Raw genomic sequence first — 24,887 nt, forward strand, 5'->3', positions numbered from 1 at the left:
TCTGTAACCAGGCTACAGTCCAAGCTGAAGGCTGCTAGCAGCAGGGACCTTATCTCTTTGTTTGTTTGTAAAATGCCTAGCACGCTTTTGGCACTAAATAAATCAGAACAATTCATGCCCCCTTTCTGAAACACTAAGGCGTTATTCCAAAAGGTTTTCGAAAGCATTAAAGAAAAAAATTGTACAAAATAGTAAAGACACTATAAGGCAAATAGACTTCAAACCAAAAAATGAGTTCTGAAAAAATACTTCCACAAGTATAAACAGAATATTAACGGAGGAGAATGAAGAACTATTTTCCTTTTACCAGTGCTACTAAGAGGGATCAGGGAAACCAGGAACCGCATATCTTAATAGAAACTTAACAGCTGAGACATTATTAACAGCTCAAACTTACCTCTGCTTTAATACAGCACGTAAAGCTTCTTTCTCACCAGCAGTGTACTGAGAAATAAATATATCACCATCTATGAAACAAGAATATAATATACACTTCGTCAATTTAATTTTCAGGTCTCCTTTTATAAAGGTGGTAAAAAAAGTTACTTCAGTAACATGTAGAAATTTAGTATAAAGTACATCACAGCTGAACACACAAGCCACATGATTTCAGAGTGTAAATGTTTTCTTCACAGGCAATGGCTTTATGTTATGAAAAGACAAATATTAGGCATCATTTAACATAGGGCTAAAAAATCTGAGTATCGTTGACTACTGCGTTTTAAAAATATTCAGTGATAAGACAACCCAATGCGCTCTGAAAATAACTATAAATTTATTTTCTCTCACATAAAGCATTGAAGAAGTTAAGAATGCTGTCAAAATAATAACCGTTTTGAATGTGTGCACCACATGACATATACATTTAAATTGTGCAAACTCTAACCAAAACTTTCTAATAAACAAAAATGAACTAAAACTGCATGGTATTAATATAGTTTTTCCTGTACTATCATCAAGTACAACAGCAGCCTTCACCCACCATCAAATGCTCTAGAACAAGAGTGGGCAAACTTTTGACCCAAGGGCCACATCTGGATATAGAAATTGTATGGAGGGCCATGAATGGTCAGAAAATTAGGGGCTGGGGTGCGGGAGGAGGCTCCAGGATGGGGCAGGCGGTTGGGGTGGGGGTACGGGCTCCAGCTTGGGGTGCAGGCTCTGGTGTGTGGCTGGGTATGTGGGGTTGAGGGTGCAGGAGAGTGCGCTGGGCTGGGACCAACAGGTTTGGAGGGGGAAATCAGGGCTGGGGCAGTGGGTTAGGGTGCGAGAGGGGATCAGAGGTCCAGGCTCAGGGTGGTGCTTACCTCAAGCAGCTCCTGGAAGCAGCAGCATGTCCCCCTTCCGGCTCCTACGCCAAGGCACAGCCAGGCGGCTCTGCGTGCTGCCTTATCCACAGGCACCACCCCCATAGCTCCCATTGGCCTCAGTTCCCAGCCAATGAGAGCTGCAGGGGTGGTGCTCGGGGCAGGGGCAGTGTGCAGAGCCCCCTGGCTGCCCCTATGTGTAGGAGCCGGAGAAGGGACACGCCACTGCTTCCAGGGGGCACGCAGAGTCACAGCAAGCGCTGAGTGGGGCAAGCCCCCAACCCTGCTCCCTGGCTGGAGCACTGAAGCGAGGCAAGCCCCAGACCCCGCTACTCGGCGGGAGCTCGAGGGCTGGATTAAAAAGTCTGAAGGGCCAGATGCAGCCCCAAGACCGTACTTTGCCCACCCCTGCTCTAGAAGATCCCCTAATCAGGATTCTCTCCCATTGTGCATCACAGAGGACCCCAAATCCAATAGTCATAAGCAAGCTGCACCAAGTTTACTTAGTACAGGATCTTGAAAACTCAGAGGAAGCAGCACTGCTTGCCACGGACAGTTAAACTATGTTACAATACAACCTTGCTAATATGCATATTGCTAATCTGCATAGATTTAACAGAAATTGTAGCTGTAGTAAGATCTCATTATTGATACTACTGTACATTATTTAACAAAACACATATGCTGCACCTTGATAAGAAGGGCTCGGCCCTCTTCACCTCACTCTGAGGGCTGCACAGAGGGTGGATCTTTTCTTTTCTTAATATACTAGGTACTATCAGATAAGGTTAAAGTGCACTTGATAAGCAACGAACAAAGTAAATTTTGAAATGCATTAACCTTACTCATTTTTAACTTTACTTATTTATCAATTTGTGAAATTCAGTAATTCACAATGGGGTCTCCTCCTCAATAATGTTCTAAAAAGTGACCAGGTTTAAAGATGCCCTTTGTTACTCTACAAATCCGATCCTTGTACGTATTCAGTTATATCTGCTCATCTCAGTGTTTAAAGGGGGTGGGGGATACGCATTCCTATTTCACTGTTCTCTGATTACAAGGGTAATCTGTGCAACTTCACTGAGGGCAATGGGGTTGCAAAGGTTGACTGAGGTCAGAATTTGCCCCATGGTGACAATGAACAATCCAGGAAGAATCACTGACTGATTCCAGACTGAGTTTGCAAGGCTGGCAGTTAGACGCATCTTTATACATGTAAGCTGAGCACACAGAATCTGAAAATCGTTCAAGTACAACCATGGATCTTCTTTCTACAGGGACAAGGTTGGCGAGGTAGTATCTTTTGTTGGACCAACTTCTGTCGGTGAGAGAGAGACAAGCTTCAAGTCACACAGAGCTCTTGTTCAGGAGTGGGAAAGGAACTCTGAGCATCTCAGTTAAATGTATGGTGGAACAGATTGTTTTGCGTAAGTAGTTAGAATATATTCTAAGGGACTGTTCAAGACAGAGTGGCTTGTTAACACCTCTGCAATCACAGGACAAAAAGAGGAGGTTAGGGGGTTACAGACTGTTGTAATAAGCTATAAACCCAGTCTCTGTTCAGTCTGTGAGTTTCAGTTTCTAGCAGAGTAATGACTTTATGCTCCCAAGCTCATCTTTTGAAAGTGTTGTGCAGGTTTCCTTTGAGGATGAGGACTGATAGGTGAGATATAGAGTGACTGCCTTGTGACAACCTATAATGCTAGAGTATCTTTCCCAGACCCGAGGAAGAGCTCTCTGTGGCTCGAAAGCTTGTCTCTCTCACCAACACAAGATGGTCTAACAAAAGCTATTACCTCATCCACCTTGTCTCTAATATCTTGGGACCAACTCGGCTGCAAATACACTGCATGCTCCTTTTTACAGTTGTTTTACAGCCTACAGCGTAAAACTATACTTTAAAAATTGGCATCTCTGATTTAAATAAGAGATTAGGATTGGGAAAAATATTTATATTTTATTAATTTAAACTCATTTTTTCAACATGTAAACAGTGAGTTTTAAATTATTCACTTTTATACAACCAATATAAGCTACAGGAATCTAACAGTTATCCCTATACACAGGGATACCCGGAGACAGAAAAGTTCAAGAACTGATGTATTCTCACAAGGAATTTAGGATTTACAAATTTATTTTACATGCATGTAGGAGAGGGACAAAAGCATTATGAATAGAATTCATAGCAGTTACTCTCAAAAGAATCAAACACATTTTGAAAGAAATTAAGAAAAACTATTAGAGGAAAGTAATAATTTATCATAAAATGAAGTGAAGTAAACATTTTAGCAATTTACTACAGGACCATTACCTGACTACATGGCGCTTCAGTTTAAGATTACACAACCTACCCCTCCTCCAAATTGCACCTAAGGCACCAAACTCCCAACAGAAGGAATCTCTCACAAACAACTTGTTTAGTTGTAAGTAGGTTCCCATAGCAACAATCCAACCCTTGCACCTATCCTTAAAGGGGCTGTAGTTTCTCTTAAGTTTGACAACTAAACAGAGAAAAAACATACACAATCTTCTTTTAGATAGATTTCAGGCCAGAAAGAGACTATTATGATCATCTAGCCCAGTGGTCCCCAAACTTTTCATAGTTGCGATCCCCCCCCACCCCGTCTCACTCCCTCCCCTTGCCTCCCTCCCACGCCCCCCGGGAGCCAGGGCCAGGATGGGGGGGGGGAAACAGGAGTAAGAGAGCCAAGGGTGGGGCTGCAGCTGGGGCCAGAATGGAGCCACGTCCAGGAGTCCAGGCTGGGGACGGGTCCAGGGCTGGGAGCAGAGCCGCAGCTGGGGGCCGAAGCTGGGTGCAGGGCTGGGAGCAGAAGCTGCAGTTAGGGGCCAAAGCTGGGGGCAGGTAAGGAGCCAGGGCTGCGGCTGAAGGCGGGGCCAGGAGCGAGGCTGAGTGGCACTCCCTCCCTGCCCCGATGGGGGCTGGCCCGGACCCTACCGCACCCCCTCGAATGTTCCTCTGGGGGACATGCCCCAGTTTAGGAACCTCTAATCTAGCCTGAACTCCTGCATAACACTATAAAATTTCATCCTAAATCAGTATTTTTAGAATGACATCCACATAATGAAACCTTTAAAAGGTTTTCCTTCATGATATTGAAAAGAACTCAGAAAGAAGTTTTGTATGTCTGGGCAGTTAGCTTCCGAACCATCGTTTTAAGTATTATCAGGATAACTGTGTTTTCAATTATTTCTTCCAACAAATATTTATTAAAAAACTCACAGATAGCAAAACCACTGCCAATGCTCAGGGAAGAGACTATAATTATGTCTTTAAGAGTTAACAATTTTACACAGAACATAGGTTTTTTTAGTGCAGATATTCCATATGATATGTAATTAAAAGGTGAGAGTGAAATATTAAAAACAGATTTATTTGCCTATACTAACATCTGATTATTAAAGCTAAAAGAGTTTTAAAATGTAGTTTACTTTTTGGTTATAAACTCCTTTCATGTTCGATGCATCACTTAGTAAAATGCAGCACAAATTATAGATCAGGCCTGCACAACTCGTAAAGTGGCGAGGGCCACATTACTCCAAAGAAAACACCTGAGGGCCGAAACCCTCCAGCCCCGTGGAAACACCCTCCCCCCAGGACCTCCCAGCCCATGGAAACACACACACCCCCAGGACCGCCCAGCCCTGCAGAAACAAACCCTCCTTCCCCAGCGCTGGCCCACCAAAACTGCAGTGGGCCAAAAAGGAAGGTTGGGGTGGGTAGGTCATACTTGATTTTAAATCAATCAGGGGCTCCCAGCTGAAGAGGTGGCTGGGAGTTGTCAGGGGCAAATTAAAGGGCCTGGGGCTCCGGCAGCTGGGGGAAACCGGAGCTTTGCGGGGCTGGGGCAGGGATTTAAAGGGCCCAGAGCTCCTGCCGCTGAGGGGAGCCCAAGCCCTTTAAATCCCAGCCCCAGCCCATCCGCTGGAGCTGCGGCCAGGATTCAAAGGGCTCTGGGCTGCCTGCAGCCGCCGGGGAGCCCTGAGCCCTTTAGCTCTCAGCCGCGGCTGGGAATCTCTGCGGGCAGCCCAGAGCCCTTTGATTCCCGGCCGCGGCTGGGATTTAAAGGGCTCTGGGCTCCCCACAGCTGCTGGCAGCCCAGAGCCCTATGAATCCTGGCCGCAGCTGGGATTTAAAGGGTTCTGGGCTCCCCGCCTTTTGAATCCCAGTGACGGCTGAGATTTAAAGAACTCTGGGCTCCCCGCCACTGTGGGCAGCCCAGAGCCTTTTGAATACCTGCCGCGGCTGGGATTTAAAGGGCTCTGGGCTCCCCGCGGCTGCTGGCAGCCCAGAGCCCTTTGATTCCCTGTTGCGGGCCGCACAGTGAGCCTCCGAGGGCCGCATGTTGTGCAGGCCTGTTATAGATGAATAACTTTTTTTTAAATAGCTTATTAAGAACGGAACAAAACGTTCATAGAAGGCTAGCATGGACCATTGTGATCATCTAGTCTGTCCTCCGACATAGCTAGGCTATAGGAATTCCCTGAATTAATTCCTGTTTGAAATAGAGCATATATTCATCTTTATTTAAAAGTTTCCAGTGATGGAGGATCAACCATAGCCCTTAATAAGTTGTTCCAATGGTTAATTACCCTCACTGTTGGAAACATATTTCTTCTTTACAATGTGAATTTGTTTAGCTTCAACTCCCAGTAACTGAACTGCGTTTATAACTTTGTCAGATTGAAGAGCCTTCTTTATCAAGTTTCTTTTCTCCATATAGGTACTTACAGACTGTGATCAAGTCACCCATAACCTTCTCTTTAAGTTAAACAGATTGAGGTCCTTAAGTCTATATCACCACAAGGCACGTTTTCTAATCCTTTAATCATTCTCATAGTTCTTCTCTAAACCCTCTCCAATTTATCAACACCCTTCTTGAATTGTGCACACCAGAACTGGACACAGGATTCCAGTAGTGCTTGCACCAATGCCAAATACGCAGAGGTAATAACTCTCTACTCCTACTCAAGATTTCTCTGCTCATGCATCTAAGTCAGTGGTGGGAAACCTGCAGCCAGCTGATCTAAGGACTACATTAGCACTTCTGGCCACAGCACTGCGCAGGAAGTTTACGCTCAGCTGGTTATCCACCATGACCCCCAAGTCTTTTTCAGAATCATTGCTTCTCAGGAAACAGCCCCCATCCTAAGTATGACATTTGACCATTCTGAAATATATATTGTTTGCTTGAGTCCTGCTTACCAAGCAATCCCGTTAGGTCAGTATCAGTGATCTCTCTGCCTCATTATTCACCACTTCCCCAACCTCTGTCATCTGCAAACTTTATGGGTAATGATTGTTTTCTTCCAGCTTATTGATAAAAAATGTTAAATAGTGTAGGGCCAAGACCTAAGTTCCCTGTAAATTGCATAGTCCTCTCTCCCCGCTGCAGCTCCAGGCCAACCTGCACCCCATTACCCCAAACCCCTCATCCCCAGCCCTACCTCAGGGCCTGCACCCCCAGCCACAGCTCTCACCCTCTTGCCTCCCAACCCTGAACCCCCTCCTACACTTTGAAGCTCTCTTCCCTGGCCCCACCCCAGAGCCTTCACCCCTAGTCGGAGCCCTCAACCCCCACACCTCAACCTTGTGCCATAGCCCTGAGCCCCCTCCCACACCCAAATCCTCTCATCCCCAGCCTCACCCCAGAGCCCACACCCCCAGCCAGAGCCTTTACCTCCCCACACACCCTAACCCTGTTCCCCAGCCCTGAGCCCCCTCCCACTCTCTGAACCCCTCGGCCCCACCACACATCACCTCCATATTGGTGCACATAATAAAATGCATTCTGCATGTGGACATAAAAAATTAGAGAGAACACTGGCCAAGACCCAATCTGTGCAGGACCTCACTAGAAATACATCTGCTCGATGATGATTCCCTGTTGACAATTATGTTCTGAGACCTATCAGCTAGCCAGTTTTTAAACCATTTAATGGGATATGTTGATTGTGTATTGTTCTAATTTCTTAATCAATATGTTGTGCAATACCAAGTCAAATGCCTTTCAGAAGTCTATTACATCCACACTATTACCCTTATCAACCAAACTTGAAAAATCATCAAAAAAGATGAAATTGCAATGTTACCAGTGCTGTTAAAGTCTTATACATATTAATTTTAAAAAAATATATAATTTAGGGGACAAAACTGACCAATTTAATTAAAATACAAATCCCATTTTCAAAAAGCTGATTCCAAACAAATCTCATTTTTAAAAGATACCGCTTTTCCTAGAAATTGGTTGCTTGCAAAAATATGCACACTCACTGCTGCAGTTACTGCCCTCATGCTAATGTCACCAAACAAGCACTTCGAAACAAAAATTGCAAGCTCTTGAATATTCTACTAAAAGGCATGCACCACTTCAGTACTAGGAGGCTGCCAAGATTTCTGGCAATGCAGTTTAATACACTACTGGAAGGTGCTCGGATACTACAGTGATGAACATAGTGTATGACCTCGTATGGTAAAGTACAGAATGAAATAGAATAGAACTCCCACTGTTAAAAAGCAAGGATTTAAGTCATCTTCATTTTACTAGTGAAACTCATGAACTGCAGCATCTTGACTAACAATTTTTATACTGAAGGAAAAGATATGAAACAAACATATTTTACAGCTATTTTCCAAAACAGCTGTTTTCTTAACAATGGTTATAGAAGTCTGATATTTTGTCTTACCTTCTGGTTTATTTCCATCTTCCATTACTTGCAAAGGAACTCCTTTTACTGCAGCTTCCTTAGAGTAATCCTTTAGGGATAGGCGTGAGAGGAAAACAAATAATAACATGTAACGAGAAGAATTTAAATTTTTAAAACTGTTTATTATATAAGTTCAAAACACAAAAGAAATATAGTATGCAACTATAAATCAGTAAAGTATGTCTCATTTTTTATCAGCATCCAAAAGTTTCAGAAAGAGACAGGGCTGCTGAACATGTGGGCATAAAGACTTCCACATTGAAGTAATACAAGCTGCTGTTCAGAGACCCTACTATGTGTACCCTCTAACCTAGAATAATATTGATTGTGAATTTTTCTGGACAGTAATGCATCTAGACTAAAAATAAGAAGTAATCTCAATATTAAGGCATTTATTTTGCGCATTGGTGGGCCAAAGGATTTTTATACAAATAACTCATTAATAGTGATGTAAATTACATATGTGCTCATCTTAACATGTGCAAGCAGTCCCAATGGATTTCATCATTACTACTCATGCACATAAAGTTAAGCATATACATAAGTGATTGCAGGACTGGGGCCATATAATGGAATTTATTTCACTAAGATAAACCTTGAATAATCATGCTCTACTGGTTGGGTTGGGGAGACAAAAATCCACCACCATACTCTAAACTTTGATGTGGATCAGCAGAACAGTACTCTACAGTAGTGGTTTTCAATCTTTATTCATTTGCGGATGCCTAAAAACTTTCAAATGGAGGCATGGACCCCTTTAGAAATTTAAACTGTTGTACTCTTTAAGTCTTAGACTGAAAACTGACTGAACAGAATTCAACTATAAGTTTTGCATATATACTGCACAGCAGTTGACACAATGTGAGAAAGGGTGCTAATTGTGGGCTTCTGTGGTAATGACAATACTTCTGAGTTTTGACCTGTAGGTGGGACTATTCACATATTTCTCATTGATCAGAAAAATGGAATGCTTTTTCTGGGATCTGAAACTTTATTTTCATAGTCACATCTCGCAGACCCCTTAGATACAGTCTTCAGGCCCCCAGGGGTCTGCAGACCACAAGTTGAAAACCACTGCTCTATAGTCACTACTTCAGCCTATGAGTAGAGCTAATAGCTACCAGTCCTATTTGCCACTACTAAACTGTCAATGGATCTACTCTGAGACATACAGAAACCCATCTGCAGTCCTTCACACCACAGGAGAATATTATCCTTACGCATGGCCATGTACAATGGATTTGCATAAAACAGATCTCAACAAATACAGACTACAGAAAATATAGCAAATATAAAAGGAGAAACTAATTGAGCTAGAAAGGGTCACATCAAAACATTAAAGAAATTTCAATAAATTGATATGAACTAATGTCTATTTAAATTAACAATGACAGGAAGCAAAAGAAACTATAATCATAATATTAAAGGTCTTCAGGAAATCATATTGATTTGTGCTCTTCAAGGAGCAGAAATTTCATAGGAAGAATTACACTGTAATTTGAAAAAACAGTTGCTATAGGTGGAACATAAGAAAACGATGCATTCATACTCACTACATACTAGATAGGTTAAGAGAATATGAAGGCTCTGGATCCTGCAAAGACTTATGCATGTGCATTGACTTCAATACTTCCAGTGTATAAACTTAAGCACATGCAGAAGTCTTCAAGGGAACAGGGCCTAAGTCAGAAAAGCCCCTGGGAGAGAGAAGTAGTTTGCTGATGTACTAACATTTGGATCATATATATAACCTTTTAAGATGGAAGTATGGCATACACTTCAGGATTGTAGGATCAGGAACAGAACAGTAACTCTTCTTACCTTCTGTGATAATGGCGTGGGTTCTAAATCATTTTCTACTGAAAGAAGATGTTCTGAACTTCTTTCAGCCAACATACTTCGGACAGCTAAAATAAAAGAGACTTTAGTGTAGTTATGCACATATAGTTTATGCACCTTTGACAGGTATCACTAGTCCGTCCCAGATCTTAGTCATTTCTATATCTGTAGATTTAAAAATCTAAACTAAACAAAATGACCTTCATTGCACAAATGAGCTGAGTGTCAACTTGGAACTGGCATATTAATGAACAATGCCTGAGATGCAACATTAACCTGTTTGACATGCAGCAAGTTTCTGTTGTAAGTGAGAATTGCAAATGATGCAATGACAACTCGGGATCAAATTCAGTATGAAATCAACATAAATTAAAGGGGTAATGCATTCTGATGCCCTATTACAAGGATAACATCTTGTAAAGTTGTGTGATCCTTTGATCAACAATGAAAACTTTATTTTCTAAAGAGATAAGAGGCACACTCTAGCCCAGTAAATTCATGGCACAGTATGTGTCAATTTTAGCTATTTTAAATGAACCCATTACTGTAGTTTCTAGGTGACAGGGAATAAGATATAGCTTCAGCTGCCAGACATCTAAGATACACTTGAAACGTAGGGAGAAACACTGTTAAAGGGATGTCATCAACTTAAAAAAAAAATAATTAAAATTCCTAACATGAAAATGCTTTACTTACTATTGTAGCAAGCACCAAAAATTACCAGAACTTAAAAATTAGAGGAAATAATATATTATGGTTTTTTTGGTTTACCTGTATATTTGTCAGTTTCACTGTTTCATATGTATAAGTAGTTAATTGGGTTCAGCTGTTTGTGTGGGTCTTTCACAAAGCAACACCACAGGAAAAAAACTAAACTGTAAAAATCTGATTTTAATATTGTAATCACAGTAATTACCAGGGACAGCCAGGTGCAGCTGTTGTATCTGAAACTCTTTTTAAAACAGTTTTTTTTAAACTGACTACCTTTCAAGTTAAATGTGTCCCTCTAAACATGCAAACATTATGTAACCAAAACAGAGGGGTCACTGGAATTACTTTTTTTGAAATATCCACACAAAGCATGTAATATTTAACATATTTCCATGACTGTTTTCTCTACTCTAAACTGCCAATAAATATTTCTTTCTAATCTCAGTAAGTTTTGGTCATCATACATTGAGAAATCTATCAGTTCAGACTCTCAGAGCAAATTAATCTGTCATTTTAAAGACAGAGAAAGCTGCAAGTGCATGAAAAGGTCTGTGATCTTTCCTCCAGTACAGTGCTACAGAAGGACCTACAATCCCCACGTAGGTACAAAGAGGGCTAAAATGATCAAAAGGTACAAGACATAGAATATCTTTCTAATTCATCATAATGAATAGCCAATAGCAAATTTATCATCACAATGAATGTACTACACAGAATTTGGAGCAATATTTAAGAAGTGTGTGAAGTCTGGGGACATTTTATACAGAGTTAGAAAAACATTCTAAAATATTTTATACAAAACATGTTAAAAACAAAATAGTATTTCACAAAACTGGCTAAATGGCATCTGGTCAGTTAGAAAATTTTTAAAAAAGTATAACCAATTCATATCAATCATTACAGACAATGTTCCTAATATACATAAATGACATGCTGGAAAAAGGATCTGGCTAGACAAATTATGTCACAGAAATCGGGTTTGATCACATACCCTGGGTAACGCTGCTGGAGGTAGTGACAGTTGATCTATTCGGCAGAGTTTTGTTTGCTGACAATGCTGGAGGAATATAGGATGTTTTGTCTCTAATCAAAGCTGCATCATCTGCCTGGTAGGGAGAAGCCACTTCACGAAGCTTCTTTACTGAAATTTTAACTTTTTTTCTACTGCAGTCAGTAGCTGCTGTCCAAGCACCAGTGGGTTTTTCTTTTGTGTGGAGGCTGGTGGAGCGGATAAGCACGTCACCGGCAGTGAAGCTAGCCATAGAGTCCTGGCTGACACTAGAATTACTTTCCACCTCCATGAAGAGCTCACAACGCAGTTTTCAACACGTCCAAACAACCTATTAATGGGGTTTAACAACATTATTTACAAACTAAAAGGGACAGTTTATTAATGCTCATGAATTGATTACGGAGAGGGGCACCCACATCACAAAAACCTAGGATTAAAGAAATAAAAGGGGGGAGTAAGTGGTGTTTACAAGGCACAGTAGTCAGCACTGTTGCTGGCTAGGTGGCCCAGCAAATTATCCCTGGATCTAAGCCAACATAAACACTCAGTCATCGCCTTGCCATAGGAGGGGCAGGGACTATCTACCCTGAATAGTTCTAATGGGCCTAACGCCACAGTATTTCGGCACCAAGCAGGGCCACCTAGCCAGCAACAGTGCTATAGCGAGGATTGGGTGCAACATACACGTCAAGAATTGAGATGCAAGACCCCCCCCGCCTGGCACAGGCTCCCTCCTCTGCCCACCCTGCAGGGCACAGGGGGCCCGGGTCCCTCCCCTCCGCACCCCCAGGAGCACAGCCCCCCCACACACAGAACCACCTTGGGGTGCAGGGTGCCCTCGCCCCGTTTTCCCCGGAAGCCGCAGCACATCCTCATTCAACCCCTTCCCAGAAGCCACCGGAAATGCTAGTTACCATGGTAACAGCACCAGCTACCCTCCACGGCTCCCGTCGCTTCCAACCCATTGGCGCCTGCCTCCCTAATCCTTTCCCGGGTGCCACTGCGCATGCGCTTGATACTGCAGGCTTTCGGAAGCTCAGACTCAATACGCATGCGGAGGAAGGGAGGTATTTGGTCTTGCACGCGAGACGCCGTATGTCCACGGCGCATGCGTAAATCCACCTCCCACGGGAAGGCCGTTCGCTAGTGCTGCGTGGTCCCCTTTCTTTACTGTCCGGGTGGAACAAATACGCGATACAACCACCGCTCCCCGCTATAATGCCGCAATAGCCGCCTATGGTTCAGCTATGTATTCTGGGAGCATAGTGTTCCGGTACGGCTGTTCACGCCGTACTGTGGTTCCCCCAGGCACTTCCGGGACATGGGGGACACTTTACAATGCTGCACCACGCTGCTCCGCGGGCCAAGGTAAATCTATCAGCGGATTCCTATGTGCCGATTCATCTCCACGAGGAGGGTGAGGAAAAACGTGGCGAATTTGCGGGGCGGGAGGAGGAGCTGAGCCTGCCGGTTCCCCCACGTGTTGAGAGGCGGTGGGCGCAGAGCAGGTGAGTCGGGGAGCGGGCTTGGGTGTCAGGACTCCCGGGTTCCATCCGTGGCCCTGTTTGTGTGACGGGTGGGAGTCCGTGCCTCAGTTTCCCCTGTGTGGTGGGGCGGTGATGCTGCCCCCTTGTCAGGGGCCCGTGTCGGGGCAGGACATTCGGTCCTTGGGGAGGCTCAGGGCGCTGCTGGGCTCGCTCTCTATCGCCCCCTCCTCACGCGTTCTTGGCTCGGGCTCCCCGCTGAGACTCCCCGGCAGTGACCTTCGTTCTCCTACTGTGGCTGCAGCCCGGGTGTACGGCTCATGGCTACTCATGTCACCGAGGGGACAGACTGGCAGGCCAGGGGATCTGGCTCTAGCAGAAACTTTCAGAGGAGATTAGATTTTCTGCCTGAAAAGGGAGAAGCAACAAAACCTCCATAGAGACCACGAGAGACTTCACTGTTAATAGCATTTTTATGTGGCAGGTGCTATGGTGTGATCTAAAACCCTAAAACAGATTTAGTATTTTGGAGAATTGCTGTAAATGTAATCATGGTCATAGAGTTTAGGGCCAGAAGAGACCACTCCATCATTTAGCCTGACCGCCTACATATCATAGGCCACCAACAATACCCACACACGAAACTCAACAACCAAAATTAGACCAAAATATTATGGCCCAGTGGAGACTAGACTATTACTTTCCGGAGGCTAAAGAGAGGAGGGACCCAGGTGCACCAGGGCTTTGAGGCCCCCCACAGTAGCATGGAAATAAATGAGATATCCCAAGATAGGTGTAGAGTGTAAGAGCTTTGTGCTAATTTAGTATCAAGGTCATGTACTCTAGAGCCAAAAGGGACCACTGTGATCATCTAGTCTAACCTCTTTAATAACCACAGCCCAGAGAACTTCTCCAAAATACAGTAGTTATCTCATGGTTATTTACTTTTATGGTACTTTTTAATAATTTCCTAAAAAATTCCATATGTCATTCTGTATGTCAGGAGTGAGTGGGTGAGGGTCTGTGGCCTGCAGTGTGAAGATCAGACTAGCAGATGATCATGATGCTCCCTTCTGACCTTGAAGTCTATGAGTCTGTGTCTATGATAACGTGTGTTTACTTTTAGGAAATTGGGTAAAAACAACTAAGTGTAAAAAAAAATGAAGGAAAATGTTTTCTCTGACATTTGAGAAATTTGCTGTCTCCTTCCACTAAATAAAACATTCAGATTGTAATTCAAAGAGCTCATAGATTGGCTACTTTAGGAAGAATACCTCAACCCTTAAATATCTATAGCAATGTACTATCTCAGATATTAAATCTCTACTTGGCCAGGCCCCACTATGTCTTCATACTGTTCTCACTAATATCTAGCTCTTACATTGTGATTTTCATCCATAGATCTCAAAGCACAAAGGAGGTCAGAGTATTTTTGTCCCTGTTTTACAGTCAGGGAAACTGAGGGAAACAGGGATGTAAAACAATTTGCCCAAGACCACCCAGCAATGTAGTGGCAGAGCGGAAAATAAAACCAGGTCTTCTGATTCCAAGTCCTGTGCTTTAGCCACTAGGCCAGTGGTTCTTAAACTTTTGTACTGGTGACCCCTTTCAAATAGCAAACCTTGAGTGCGCCTCCTTATAAATTAAAAACACTTTTTAATATATTTAACACCATTATAAATGCTGGATTCAAAGTGGAGTTTGGGGTGGAGGCTAACAGCTTGTGACCCCCTGAGGGATCCTGACCTCCAGTTTGAGAACCCCTGCACTAGGCCATGATGGTTCTCAATACAATACTTTATGGATTTTCATAATTTGTATTATCAGTCCTCTTTGCATTTTCACAACCCTCATTTACAGTTATCGGTTAGTTACTACACAATTACAACTGTGTTTGTAACCCGTTTGCAACATACTTTCCTGAGACTCATTTACAACAAACATGGAGGAGATGCATCCAGGCAGCAGCTTTCTTCCACAATACAGCCATCTATCAATATAGGTTTTATGTCCACACCACACTACTTAACTGTTTATCCCTTCTGGAGAGATCTGGGCATCTAGTGTATTAGCACTATGGTATCTGAGGGCATAAAAAACATGTTACTAATATAATCAGCCCAAGGTAGGAAGCAAAAAAGTAATGTATAAGATGTATGCATTGATCGATACTTGTTATTCTGCAACAGGAAGCATATTATTGCATTTGAAGGAGATGCAGGGTTCAGCAGGACCAAAAAAAATAGTCTGTCTGAAGAATGTAATTTATGAGGAAAAGTTAATCTGTTGGACTTATTCTTGATGCAAGGGAAGAGATTTCAAGATGACCTGAGACAGGCTTCCCAAATTCATAAAAGGGATTAATATATTTGATATTATCCTGGTAAGAAATTCAGAAACAAAAGGGTGCAATTTCCAAACTAGAAGCAAATAGGGAATTCCAGGCAGAACAACTGCTTCACACAAAAGATGATACATGTATGGAAAAGCTAATTGGGAATGGGATGGAAAAAAGGTCCAAATTCAGACTCCTTTCACCTGTCTGCACAGACTTGTATCCACTTGTATCAGGCTGGAATTTGGCTCAGTGAGCACAAAGGAGGGAAAGAAATCAATGCATTGTTGAAGGTGAAACCTGAAGGACACAGTGAAATATCAGGAAGAAGAGATTAAGATAAATCTGCCTTACCTGAAGCCTTTCCATCTAGGGCTGTGACCTTATCAGATCACCAGATAAGTGGGGTCAGGCCTGGTCAGTACTTTGATTGGAGACCACCCAAGGAAAAAAGCAGAGAAGCTGTTTCATTTTTTAAAATGACATTGCATATGCTCAGAATTTGTTCACGATGTTTCTAAGAGATCTCTAACGTTCAGCCTCACTAAGCCAAATTCAGCTCTGAATTTTCTGAACTCAGTGGAAGAAAGGTCCACTAACGCACTGTGCATGCTTTCTTCAGGGCTGAATCTGGCCCACTGACCTTGTGCACTGGATTGTAATTCATGATGCATGCAGTGTCTGAGTATAAGTTGTGAATTATTTAGAATAAAAATATTTTATGCATGGTAACTACATTAAGAGCATGACACAGGGTTGTAATAAAACAATACAAAGTAATTCAAAGGTACGGATGACATGTGCTCTGACGCTTAAGCAGAAGAGGGAGCTCCAAAGCCGTTTCTTTGATGTGTTGGTTGGGCCTACTGTTGGAGGAGCTAAAGTGCACCAACACTTGACACAGAATTTCCTGGGTCTTGTGTTGTCACAACCTTGGTTTAATTTTAGTGTGAATTACTCTCAGTCCTAGTGGTTTTCTGTGTAGCTCTACTTTGATTAAGTTAAATAAAAGCATTTCTGAAGCTCTACCTCAATGGATTAAGAACAAGCTCTTAAATTCAGCTCCATCATGACAACTCTTAACTTCCCACACTGTCCAATTTTAACACACTTCTGTGATTTGACTCTCTTCTTCTCTCCTGTTTCCCCTCCATGAAAAATATATACTTATAATGAACCCTCTCCACGCCTTGCAGTGGGCCAGTTACAAAGTGTTACTGATGGACCTAAAGGTACTGTGTGGTAGTGCCAGGGGTAATGTAAATTCAGGTAACAGTTGGAGCTTGCTCTAAATCTGGATCTTCATAACAGGCCATGATTATATAATCTGTCAGTAAAACTATTATTTGGCTTCATACAGAAGAATATACTAGGGGGTCCATCCAGGTCCCAGTGATTTCAAATTTCTAGATTAGGTAATGGCTACTGATGCTGATTATGTCGGTGAACAATTAGCCTCCTTGTGACACTGTAAGTTTCTACACATTTCACATATAATAGCTCACATCCATCAGCACTGCTGGGATTTTAGTCACACAGTCCCAATCTGACAGTAATGAGAATCAAACATTCCAGCCAAGTAAATTGCTCAGAACAGTTGTGCTCAGGAGCCTATTGCCTCCTCAAGGCCATATATACAGCTGGGAAAATCGCATTCCCATGCTTGTGAAATTTTAGAGAAGTTCTGACAGCTGTGGTGCTTTGCTGCAGCTCCCATGCCATGGAAACAGATAAATGATTGGCTCAGCTCTGCCTGGGAAGCTTTAACCTAATCACTGTTTTTATAAAAAGAAAGCAGGTTTCTTAAAGCTATGATTACCTGGAGATCAGATGTTCCATGGCAATGGGAGTGGCAGCCCGCAGAAGGGAACTTTAGAACATTTTTCAGTTTCTAAAGCAAAGTGGGAGAGGCTGGGAATGCCATGTGTACAGGCATTAGGATCTAATAGGCGCATGGTCTGTTGTTACCCTTGGAAAGGAGATCACGGGGGAAGGAAAGCTTTTACACTTAACCGTAAAAAACTTTGTCAACTATTTTTGTTCTGACATTTTTAAAAAAAACACTGAAAATGGCTTTTGATATATTGAAAATGTTAATTGCAACTCTGTAACATTTTAACAAGTGATATCATCCTAGGTGTTTGCACATACCTGGTGGCTCAGGGCACTCGGGGCATGCTGCTCTGTAGTCTAACCATAGGTAGCCTTGTGTGTAGTTGTTTATATATTGGCTGTCTGCCTTCCCCTGAGTTGACTACTGTTAAAAAACGTAGCACCTAATTTTGAAGTCACATTTAGCCCAAAGCAGTCCTCTACCATCTTGGGGATGGACTAGTACAGGGGTTGACAACCTTTCAGAAGTGGTGTGCCGAGTCTGCATTTATTCACTCTAATTTAAGGTTTCGTGCGCCAGTAATACATTAACATTTTTAGAAGGTCTCTTTCTATAAGTCTTTAATATATAACTAAACTATTGTTGTATGTAAAGTAAATAAGGTTTTTAAAATGTTTAAGGAGCTTCCTTTAAAATTAAATTAAAATGCAGAGCCCCCCCCCGGACCTGGGCAGTGTGAATGCCACTGAAAATCAGCTCATGTTTCGCCTTCGGCACGTGTGCCATAGGTCCCCTACCTTGGACTAGTACAAGAGTTACACCTGACACATTCTGGGTGCTTTGAGCTGCCACTTAAGAAGTTCAGCCATTACTGCTGTGACTAATGCTTCAGACAGCTTCTAAAATTCAGAAAGAAATGGCTTATCATTCTTCCTTTAGTTTCAAAGACCAGATGTGAACAACAACTAGAACTAGATATGATAGATAATGTAAACATACCTTAATATACCAGACAGTATATTCTGGAGATATAAGGCCAACTATGAATGACAGCCACTGAAGACGTGCAGTAGAGACATAATAATGTACTGCCCACAGTATGGAAGGGATAAAAGTAAGGACAACAGATTTGTGCTTCAAAGACCATTACAGTCAGACAGTGCTGTTGTGTTAAATTCTAAAGGAAAGCTATTTCTCAAGTATAGCTGCAAAGGTTTTCTGGAACTTCAGTTTACTAAGTCTTATTAAATCAGTGACAAAATGGCAGGACGTCAGGTCCGATTAAATAAAAAAGATGAACAGAATATAAAGTGTGAGGAAGTGGCGGTGCTGGGAGTTGAGGCCGTTAGCTGTTTGCGCCCTGGTGGGGACACAGGACTTTTCCGTTTCTCGGTGGGGTTTTAACACTCACTGATAATGAGCTACCTTGGTTCTGACTTTACTAGGCTGTAGCTGGCTCCAAATAGATACCGTTTACCCTCTACCCCAGGCATGTGATTTTGATAAAGCTCAGTTTGGCTTTACTCATTGTTAAGCAGCCAGCTTTTAGGTGTTATGCCATGTTAGACTTTCAGATTTGCACTCTTTAAACTTGTGCCAGCTAGGCAGTTACACTTATTTCTGTCTGGTGCAGATTTCAGCATCTATCTGTGCGTGCCATCTCCAGATTAGATTATTTTTTAAGCACTCTGTATGTGTCCTTTACCTAGTGATCAGATTTAAGCTAATGTAGAACACAGTCCACTTTCTTAGTGAAGTTTTACATAGAGAACATATTACATTTGTACTAGCTTCTAATTTGTTTTCAGGTGCAGTTCAGGGTTCTAACCTATAGAGCCCTTTGGGTTGGTTTCTTGGTATCTGAGAGTGCTTCTTCTCCCATGCTCAACACTGACAGCTGAGATCTATTCAGACACTTGAGCTGACAGTTCTCAGATTTGTACATAAAGGGCCTGGGGTAGGATGTTCTCAGTGGAGAGCCTTCGACCCTGGAATTCACTTTCCGTTTTATTTCTTCCCACCACCACACCAGCCTTGATATGACTGATCCAGAGGCTTCATCTGCAGTTAAAGTTTTGCCACTTTTGCTAATTTAAAGGGGCAAAACCCCTCTATTGTAGATGCAACTGTACCAAGAACAAGAATAAGCTGTGCCAGTAAAAAAAAAAAAAAACAAACAAACCCCTAGTATAACTGCATCTCCACTAGGACTTTTACTGGCACAACTATGCTGGCAAAAAAATTCCATCCCTTACCGACATAGTTATGCTGGCAAAACATCTAAGCATAGACTAGTTCAGAGTCTGTTGATCTTCAGGACATGCTTCAAGGTTCATCTGTTTACTTGAGCCCTGTCAGAAGAGATGTGAGTGGAGAGGATTTAGTGAGAGCTTTGTGTGTGTGAGTGTTACTGCATTTGATTTTTCAATTTTATTAATTAATATTATTACTACTAATATATTATTATTTTATATATTTATATTTAATATGTATTGAAATTTATTAATATTATTTTGTAATAATTTACAGTGTGTGTTCCAGTCTCAATTCGTCTAGCTTCCAATTTGCAGACAGTGGATCCTGTTACACCTTTCCCTGCAGGATTGTAGAGTCCATTGTCAAATATTTGTCCCCATGTAGGTATTTAGAGACTGATCAAGTCACCTCTTAATCTTCTCTTAAAGTTAAATAGGTTGAGCTCCTTGAGTCCACTACAAGGCATGTTTACTGATCCTTTTGATGATTCTTGTGGCTCTTCTCTGAACCCTCTCCAATTTACCAACATCCTTCTTGGATTGCAGACACTAGAACTATTCTCTCCTGGAAAGTCTCAAGACTTAACTTGTCTTTGTCTTTGAAGATGCCTTCTTGGTCTCCATTAGCGTTCATACTTTCACTTTTCCTCACCTGTTTTTCATTTCCTTTTTAATGCTATTTTTATTTCTTCTTCATAATCCCTTATATTTAACTCACTAGATTCACTGGCACAAGTATTTGTAGTTTTACCATTTTCCTAAAGACTAAAACAGTAGATGTTTTAAAAACACAAACTGGTTTCTAAGAGGTGGCAGGGGGTGGAATTAATTTAATAAATTTAGCATACTATAGAGTGCTGTTTCTTTTCTCCAAGTGTTGCTGTAACTAAAAGGTAACTAGAGGTCTGTTCCCCGCCCCCCACTCCAGTTTTACTTTGTGTATCTGACAGCTCTTTACTTGTAGCTAATTTTGCTGGTTTCTCTATAATGTGTTTCACCTGTTTAGATCTTTCAAATAATAGAGAAGAGCAACATTAAAGAAATAGAAAAATGTAATTACAAAAACTGGCAGGGGTGCTTGAAAAGGTGTGGTATCTGACCCTATGTTGGACATTTTTTTTTTAACGGACTAAAATTCAACTCGATAGCTTCCATTTAAATGGATATCGTCAATGAGAATCATGTCACTCATTAAGAGGTTATTTGTAATAGGTAAGGAATTTGATTATTAAAACAATACTCTTCCATTATAGCCATTGCTGGGGGGTGCTAAAAAAAACCCAAACCCAACAAACTATTTCTATTGGAACTTTACAAATCATAGCATCAGTTCTACTGGTTTTAGATTTTATAAAACTTTATTTTATAAGATGTAAAATTTGAGCCAAATTTAACCAGAAGCTGTTCCTTTAAATCACATGTAAGCCTGTCCTTTTATTTTATTAGATGCAGATCATGCTGGGAACTTACGACACAGTAGCCACGTAATCTTGTTTCTTTGAAACCACAGTTATGTCTAGCTACGCTTACAGAAAGGGCAGAGTTTTATTCAGCCTTCAGATGTTATATTTCTTATATATGTGTTTTGGTGTGAATTACAACACAAATGTTATTTTAAAAGTAGGTGGCTGATTGCAGACCAATAGAATATGGCTGGGCAAATATCAGAATCTGATCAGATCAAACAGGTAAGATGCTATACTGTATTAATAAATGATGGTTTTGAGAAACTTGCATTACCTCAACACATTGAAGCTTAGCAATGGAGTTTTATGGAAACTGGTTTCAAGAGGTTTCAGCATTTTATCTTCAAAGTTTTATTAGCATGAATATATGAAATGCAGCTTCCGCCCCCCCACCCCAGTTAGTTACCAAGTAAAATGTTGTCTGAGTTGTAGCTTAACTTCTTTTATGAATTGGAAACAATATTAAGATAGCCAAGATTTCATTATTTTGATCATCAGCAAATCAACAGGCATGGAATAGTATCTGATCTAGGGGAACAGTAGTTGTCCGCATCAAATGATGTTATTGCATTGATACTAAATTACCTCTGGTGACTTGTCACTTTAAATTAGTAGTCTGTTCTGTTAATGTCACTGAACGGTACATTCAGCTATTGCAAGCTGTACATGGGAAAAGTTTGAAAATGTCTTCTTTTCTTTTAATATTGCATGTCTGTTCAATTTGTTACAGTTCAAGGAGTTTCTTGGGACATACAATAAACTTACAGAAACCTGTTTCCTGGATTGTGTGAAAGATTTCACTAGCAGGGAGGTTAAATCAGAAGAGGTATGCCCCTTTGTTGTGTGTTTTGGGTTTCTCTTTTGTGGAAATGCTGTATGATAATATTTGACTTTGATAAGCAGCTTTGAAAGTATTGATCCAATCAAAAATTAGTTAAACTAACATACAAGAGGTTATAGCTCTTCAGTGTGTATGCAGCCTGCAGGTGAGAAATGTTAACTGAAGAGACAATGATGTATTTGTGGTTCTGTTTCTGTGCAATTGTCGTTCTGATAGGATTCTCACTCTTCCCTCTTAGCTCCCTTGCATGCAAACAATAGATCTCGCACACCACAGCTTCTGAAAAATTTTGACCCGAGGCCAGTAGTTGCAGGACTAAGTGGATGCCAGGCACTTTACAGGACATTGCACATCAGACCCTGGAAGGCAATATCTTCCTCATTTTCTTCACATATATGCAGATAGCCTCCCGGGTTTTGGTGTTGGCATTGGCCTTCTAAGGCTGCAACAAGCATTAGCAGCGTATTTTGTTCTGGGGCATTCCTAGAGCCTCCTGCTCTATAAGAATAAGAATTCTTTAGAGAAGGGGAAATTACCCACCTGAAATCTACTTCTCTGAAGAGACACTCTCCTGGAATGCTCACTCACCCTCCCACTTCCCCTTCAAGTTTGGTGTCCTCTTCTTTGGAGAGTGTTTCCCATCTTGCACTGTTTGTGTATTTTTGGAGGCATTTTTAAATCATGAATCATTTTGAATTGTTTCAGCCATATGGATGGTTCACCTCCTGTGCAATTAAAGGAACTGACTGAAATGTTTTGGAGGCAACATTTATAGCCTGCAGGGATGATGGGACATCCAGTAGATGGTCAGACTTGTACCTTATCCTGCTACCACTCAGGGATAAAACTTCTTAATGGGAGTTCTGCTGGTCTTGTGCTAAAGAGCTAAGATCCAAGAGTGAGAATCCTGATGGATTGTGTCTGTAGAGTTTTTTAAGATTTTTGGATATAAACAGTAACCTGTAGCTAGCCATTTTTCTTTTGTACTCCGTAGAGGGACCCCCAGGCTGCAGGACATGAACCAATCATTAACAGATGGGGATTAGGGAGAAAACTTTTTCTTTATGGGCAGTTTATTACATAATTGTCCATTACAGGGTTTCTTGCACCTTCTTGTGAAGCATCTGGCACTGGCCACTATTGGAAACAGGATACTGGATTAGATGGACCACTGGTCTGATCTGGTATGGCAATTCCTATGTTTCTATTCAAGTTTAGTTTCATATTCAGTACAAATCAAAAGCATCCAGGAATCTCCTGTGAGCAATGCCAGAATTTTTTTAAATTCATCTTTGGTCACTTTTCCACATAGCAACCCCTGGTGCAAGTCTAGCCTTCCCAAGGCACCATCCCCTGAATACTATACCCACTGGAAGCAATGGTTTGGAACTGTTCCAGGCTCCCTCCTTGTAGTTGTTTAGCTAGAGTTCACTCCTGCTCACCAGGTTTTGCCAGGTAGCTGATGTCCAGACAACAATAGGTTAAATCTCCTTTCCACATTTCTAAATTCTAAGCATGATCTAAACAACTCCTAGTTGATCGGTAATGATGCAAACTGGTCCTGTTCCATTTGTTTCTAAGTTTTGTATACTTTCACTGTAACTATCAGTTCACTTATGATAATGACAGCTAGTTTGGGAGAATCCTGTAATGCAGAGGTCGGCCACCTTCGTCATGTGACCCATCAGGGTAATCCGAAGGCGGGCTGTTTACGTTGACCGTCGGCAGGCACAACCCCCCCGCTGCTCCCAGTGGCCACGGTTTGTCATTCCTAGCAAATGGGAGCTGCAGGAAGTGGTGGCCAGCACACTGGCCCAGGAATAGCTTTGGAAACCTGCTGTAGATTGGTAAAACCAATTTTGCACAAGTAATGCAGTGCAGAACATGGAATGGGCATAGTACATCCCAGCCAACTGAGCCAACAGAATGACAAAAATTATTACAGCAGCCCTAGGAAAAGTTCTCTGAGTACACACCACAAGTGGCAGATACAGTTAGTTTGAGGGATCCCAATGGAAGCCTAGAATGAATAGGGGATATAGTAGGCCACGTTTGGCTGCCATGGGCAGAAGGTGGGTCAAACAGAATTTAAATAAATAGTGACTGATGTAATATTGGCCTTTGCCATAAGGTAAGAGACTATAGATTTTATTTCAGAGGATCGTAGGGATATGATGGGGACATAATGACTTATTTCATTTTTAAAAGATTCTCTATGGTAATTTTCCATTGGAATGAATGCCAAAAAGAAAACTCAGCTTTTCATATTTTCCTTGAAAACTAAACTTGAAAAAAAATTTCCATCAGAAACAGGCTAGGCAGTAAGCTTGGGGCTAAAGGCAGCATAAGCATAAGACACGAGTGTATTCACCTAGTCATATGTCGTCATAAACTGCCTTCAGTCAGTTTTCTCCTTTAATCATTATGGTCCTTCTGTGTCTCCTTTTTCTTGTAGATGACATGCTCAGAACACTGCTTACAGAAATATTTAAAAATGACGCAGAGGATATCCATGAGATTTCAGGAGTATCATATTCAGCAGAACGAAGCTCTAGCTGCCAAAGCAGGACTTCTTGGGCAACCTCGTTAAACAAAAGAGAATTCTATTCCAACCTTGCTTTAAAGCAATGCCCATGTTTGTTGGATTGCAGGTGGAGGTGTTCTGTTGTGGGTGTGTCCACCAGCTCACAACAGAGTTTCAGAGACCATTTGGTACATGGAAACCATTGGGGAAACAATTATGGGCTATACCAGGAGTTGGTAATGGCCAGCTGGCAAACAGAGTCTATTTCTGAAGTCCTTTTTTACTGTGCAATGGAATAATGTTGATATAACCATTTCTAGAGGCCTGCAGACTGGTTATGCTGGTCACTACGTTGGGAGCAGGGGAGGGAGAGGACCATTTTTTTGTTTCTTCCACTACGACTATTAATTTTAATGCAAAAAGTGCTGTACAGAAATATATACAAATATGTCTTCAAAATGTTTTTATTTAATCAAAGTACAATAAATGGGAACTGTTCAGTTTTGTATGTATTTTCTTTCCAAACAAGGGTTTTAGGCCAGACAGCTAGAGT

General features: G+C 41.7%; 2 protein-coding genes across 10 annotated transcripts in view; one reads left to right on the forward strand and one right to left on the reverse strand.

The window, feature by feature from the left end:
* KIAA0586 (KIAA0586 ortholog) overlaps positions 1-12,609 on the reverse strand; it is a 131,260-nt gene extending 118,651 nt beyond the window's left edge. For 7 of the 9 annotated variants that reach the window (XM_050952505.1, XM_050952508.1, XM_050952504.1 and 4 more), the window contains exons 1-5: positions 12,510-12,609; positions 11,575-11,923; positions 9,855-9,940; positions 8,013-8,082; positions 398-467 (exon numbers count right to left, since the gene is read on the reverse strand). In XM_050952505.1, the coding sequence (XP_050808462.1) occupies positions 398-467; positions 8,013-8,082; positions 9,855-9,940; positions 11,575-11,884 (536 nt within the window). In that variant the 5' untranslated portion in view covers positions 11,885-11,923; positions 12,510-12,609. The other 2 variants (XM_050952501.1, XM_050952502.1) reach the window with 2 other exon arrangements.
* Positions 12,610-12,711: 102 nt separating this feature from the next.
* On the forward strand, positions 12,712-24,836 carry TIMM9 (translocase of inner mitochondrial membrane 9). The gene is made up of 4 exons (XM_050952771.1): positions 12,712-13,103; positions 21,128-21,191; positions 21,700-21,795; positions 24,266-24,836. The coding sequence occupies exons 2-4, from the start codon at positions 21,153-21,155 to the stop codon at positions 24,398-24,400; spliced, it is 270 nt and encodes an 89-aa protein (XP_050808728.1). The 5' UTR covers positions 12,712-13,103; positions 21,128-21,152; the 3' UTR covers positions 24,401-24,836.
* Positions 24,837-24,887: the final 51 nt, after the last annotated feature.

The sequence above is a fragment of the Gopherus flavomarginatus genome, chromosome 5 (genome assembly GCF_025201925.1).
Source record: "Gopherus flavomarginatus isolate rGopFla2 chromosome 5, rGopFla2.mat.asm, whole genome shotgun sequence".
Classification (NCBI taxonomy): domain Eukaryota; kingdom Metazoa; phylum Chordata; order Testudines; family Testudinidae; genus Gopherus; species Gopherus flavomarginatus.

What these genes read in the sequence shown, in the direction of transcription:
- TIMM9 (XM_050952771.1), top strand. Translation starts at nt 21,153, where the DNA reads ATGGCTGGGCAAATATCAGAATCTGATCAGATCAAACAG. An exon ending in AATCTGATCAGATCAAACAG is followed by an intron (nt 21,192 to 21,699) that starts GTAAGATGCTAT and finishes AATTTGTTACAG; the next exon opens with TTCAAGGAGTTTCTTGGGAC. An exon ending in GGGAGGTTAAATCAGAAGAG is followed by an intron (nt 21,796 to 24,265) that starts GTATGCCCCTTT and finishes TTTTTCTTGTAG; the next exon opens with ATGACATGCTCAGAACACTG.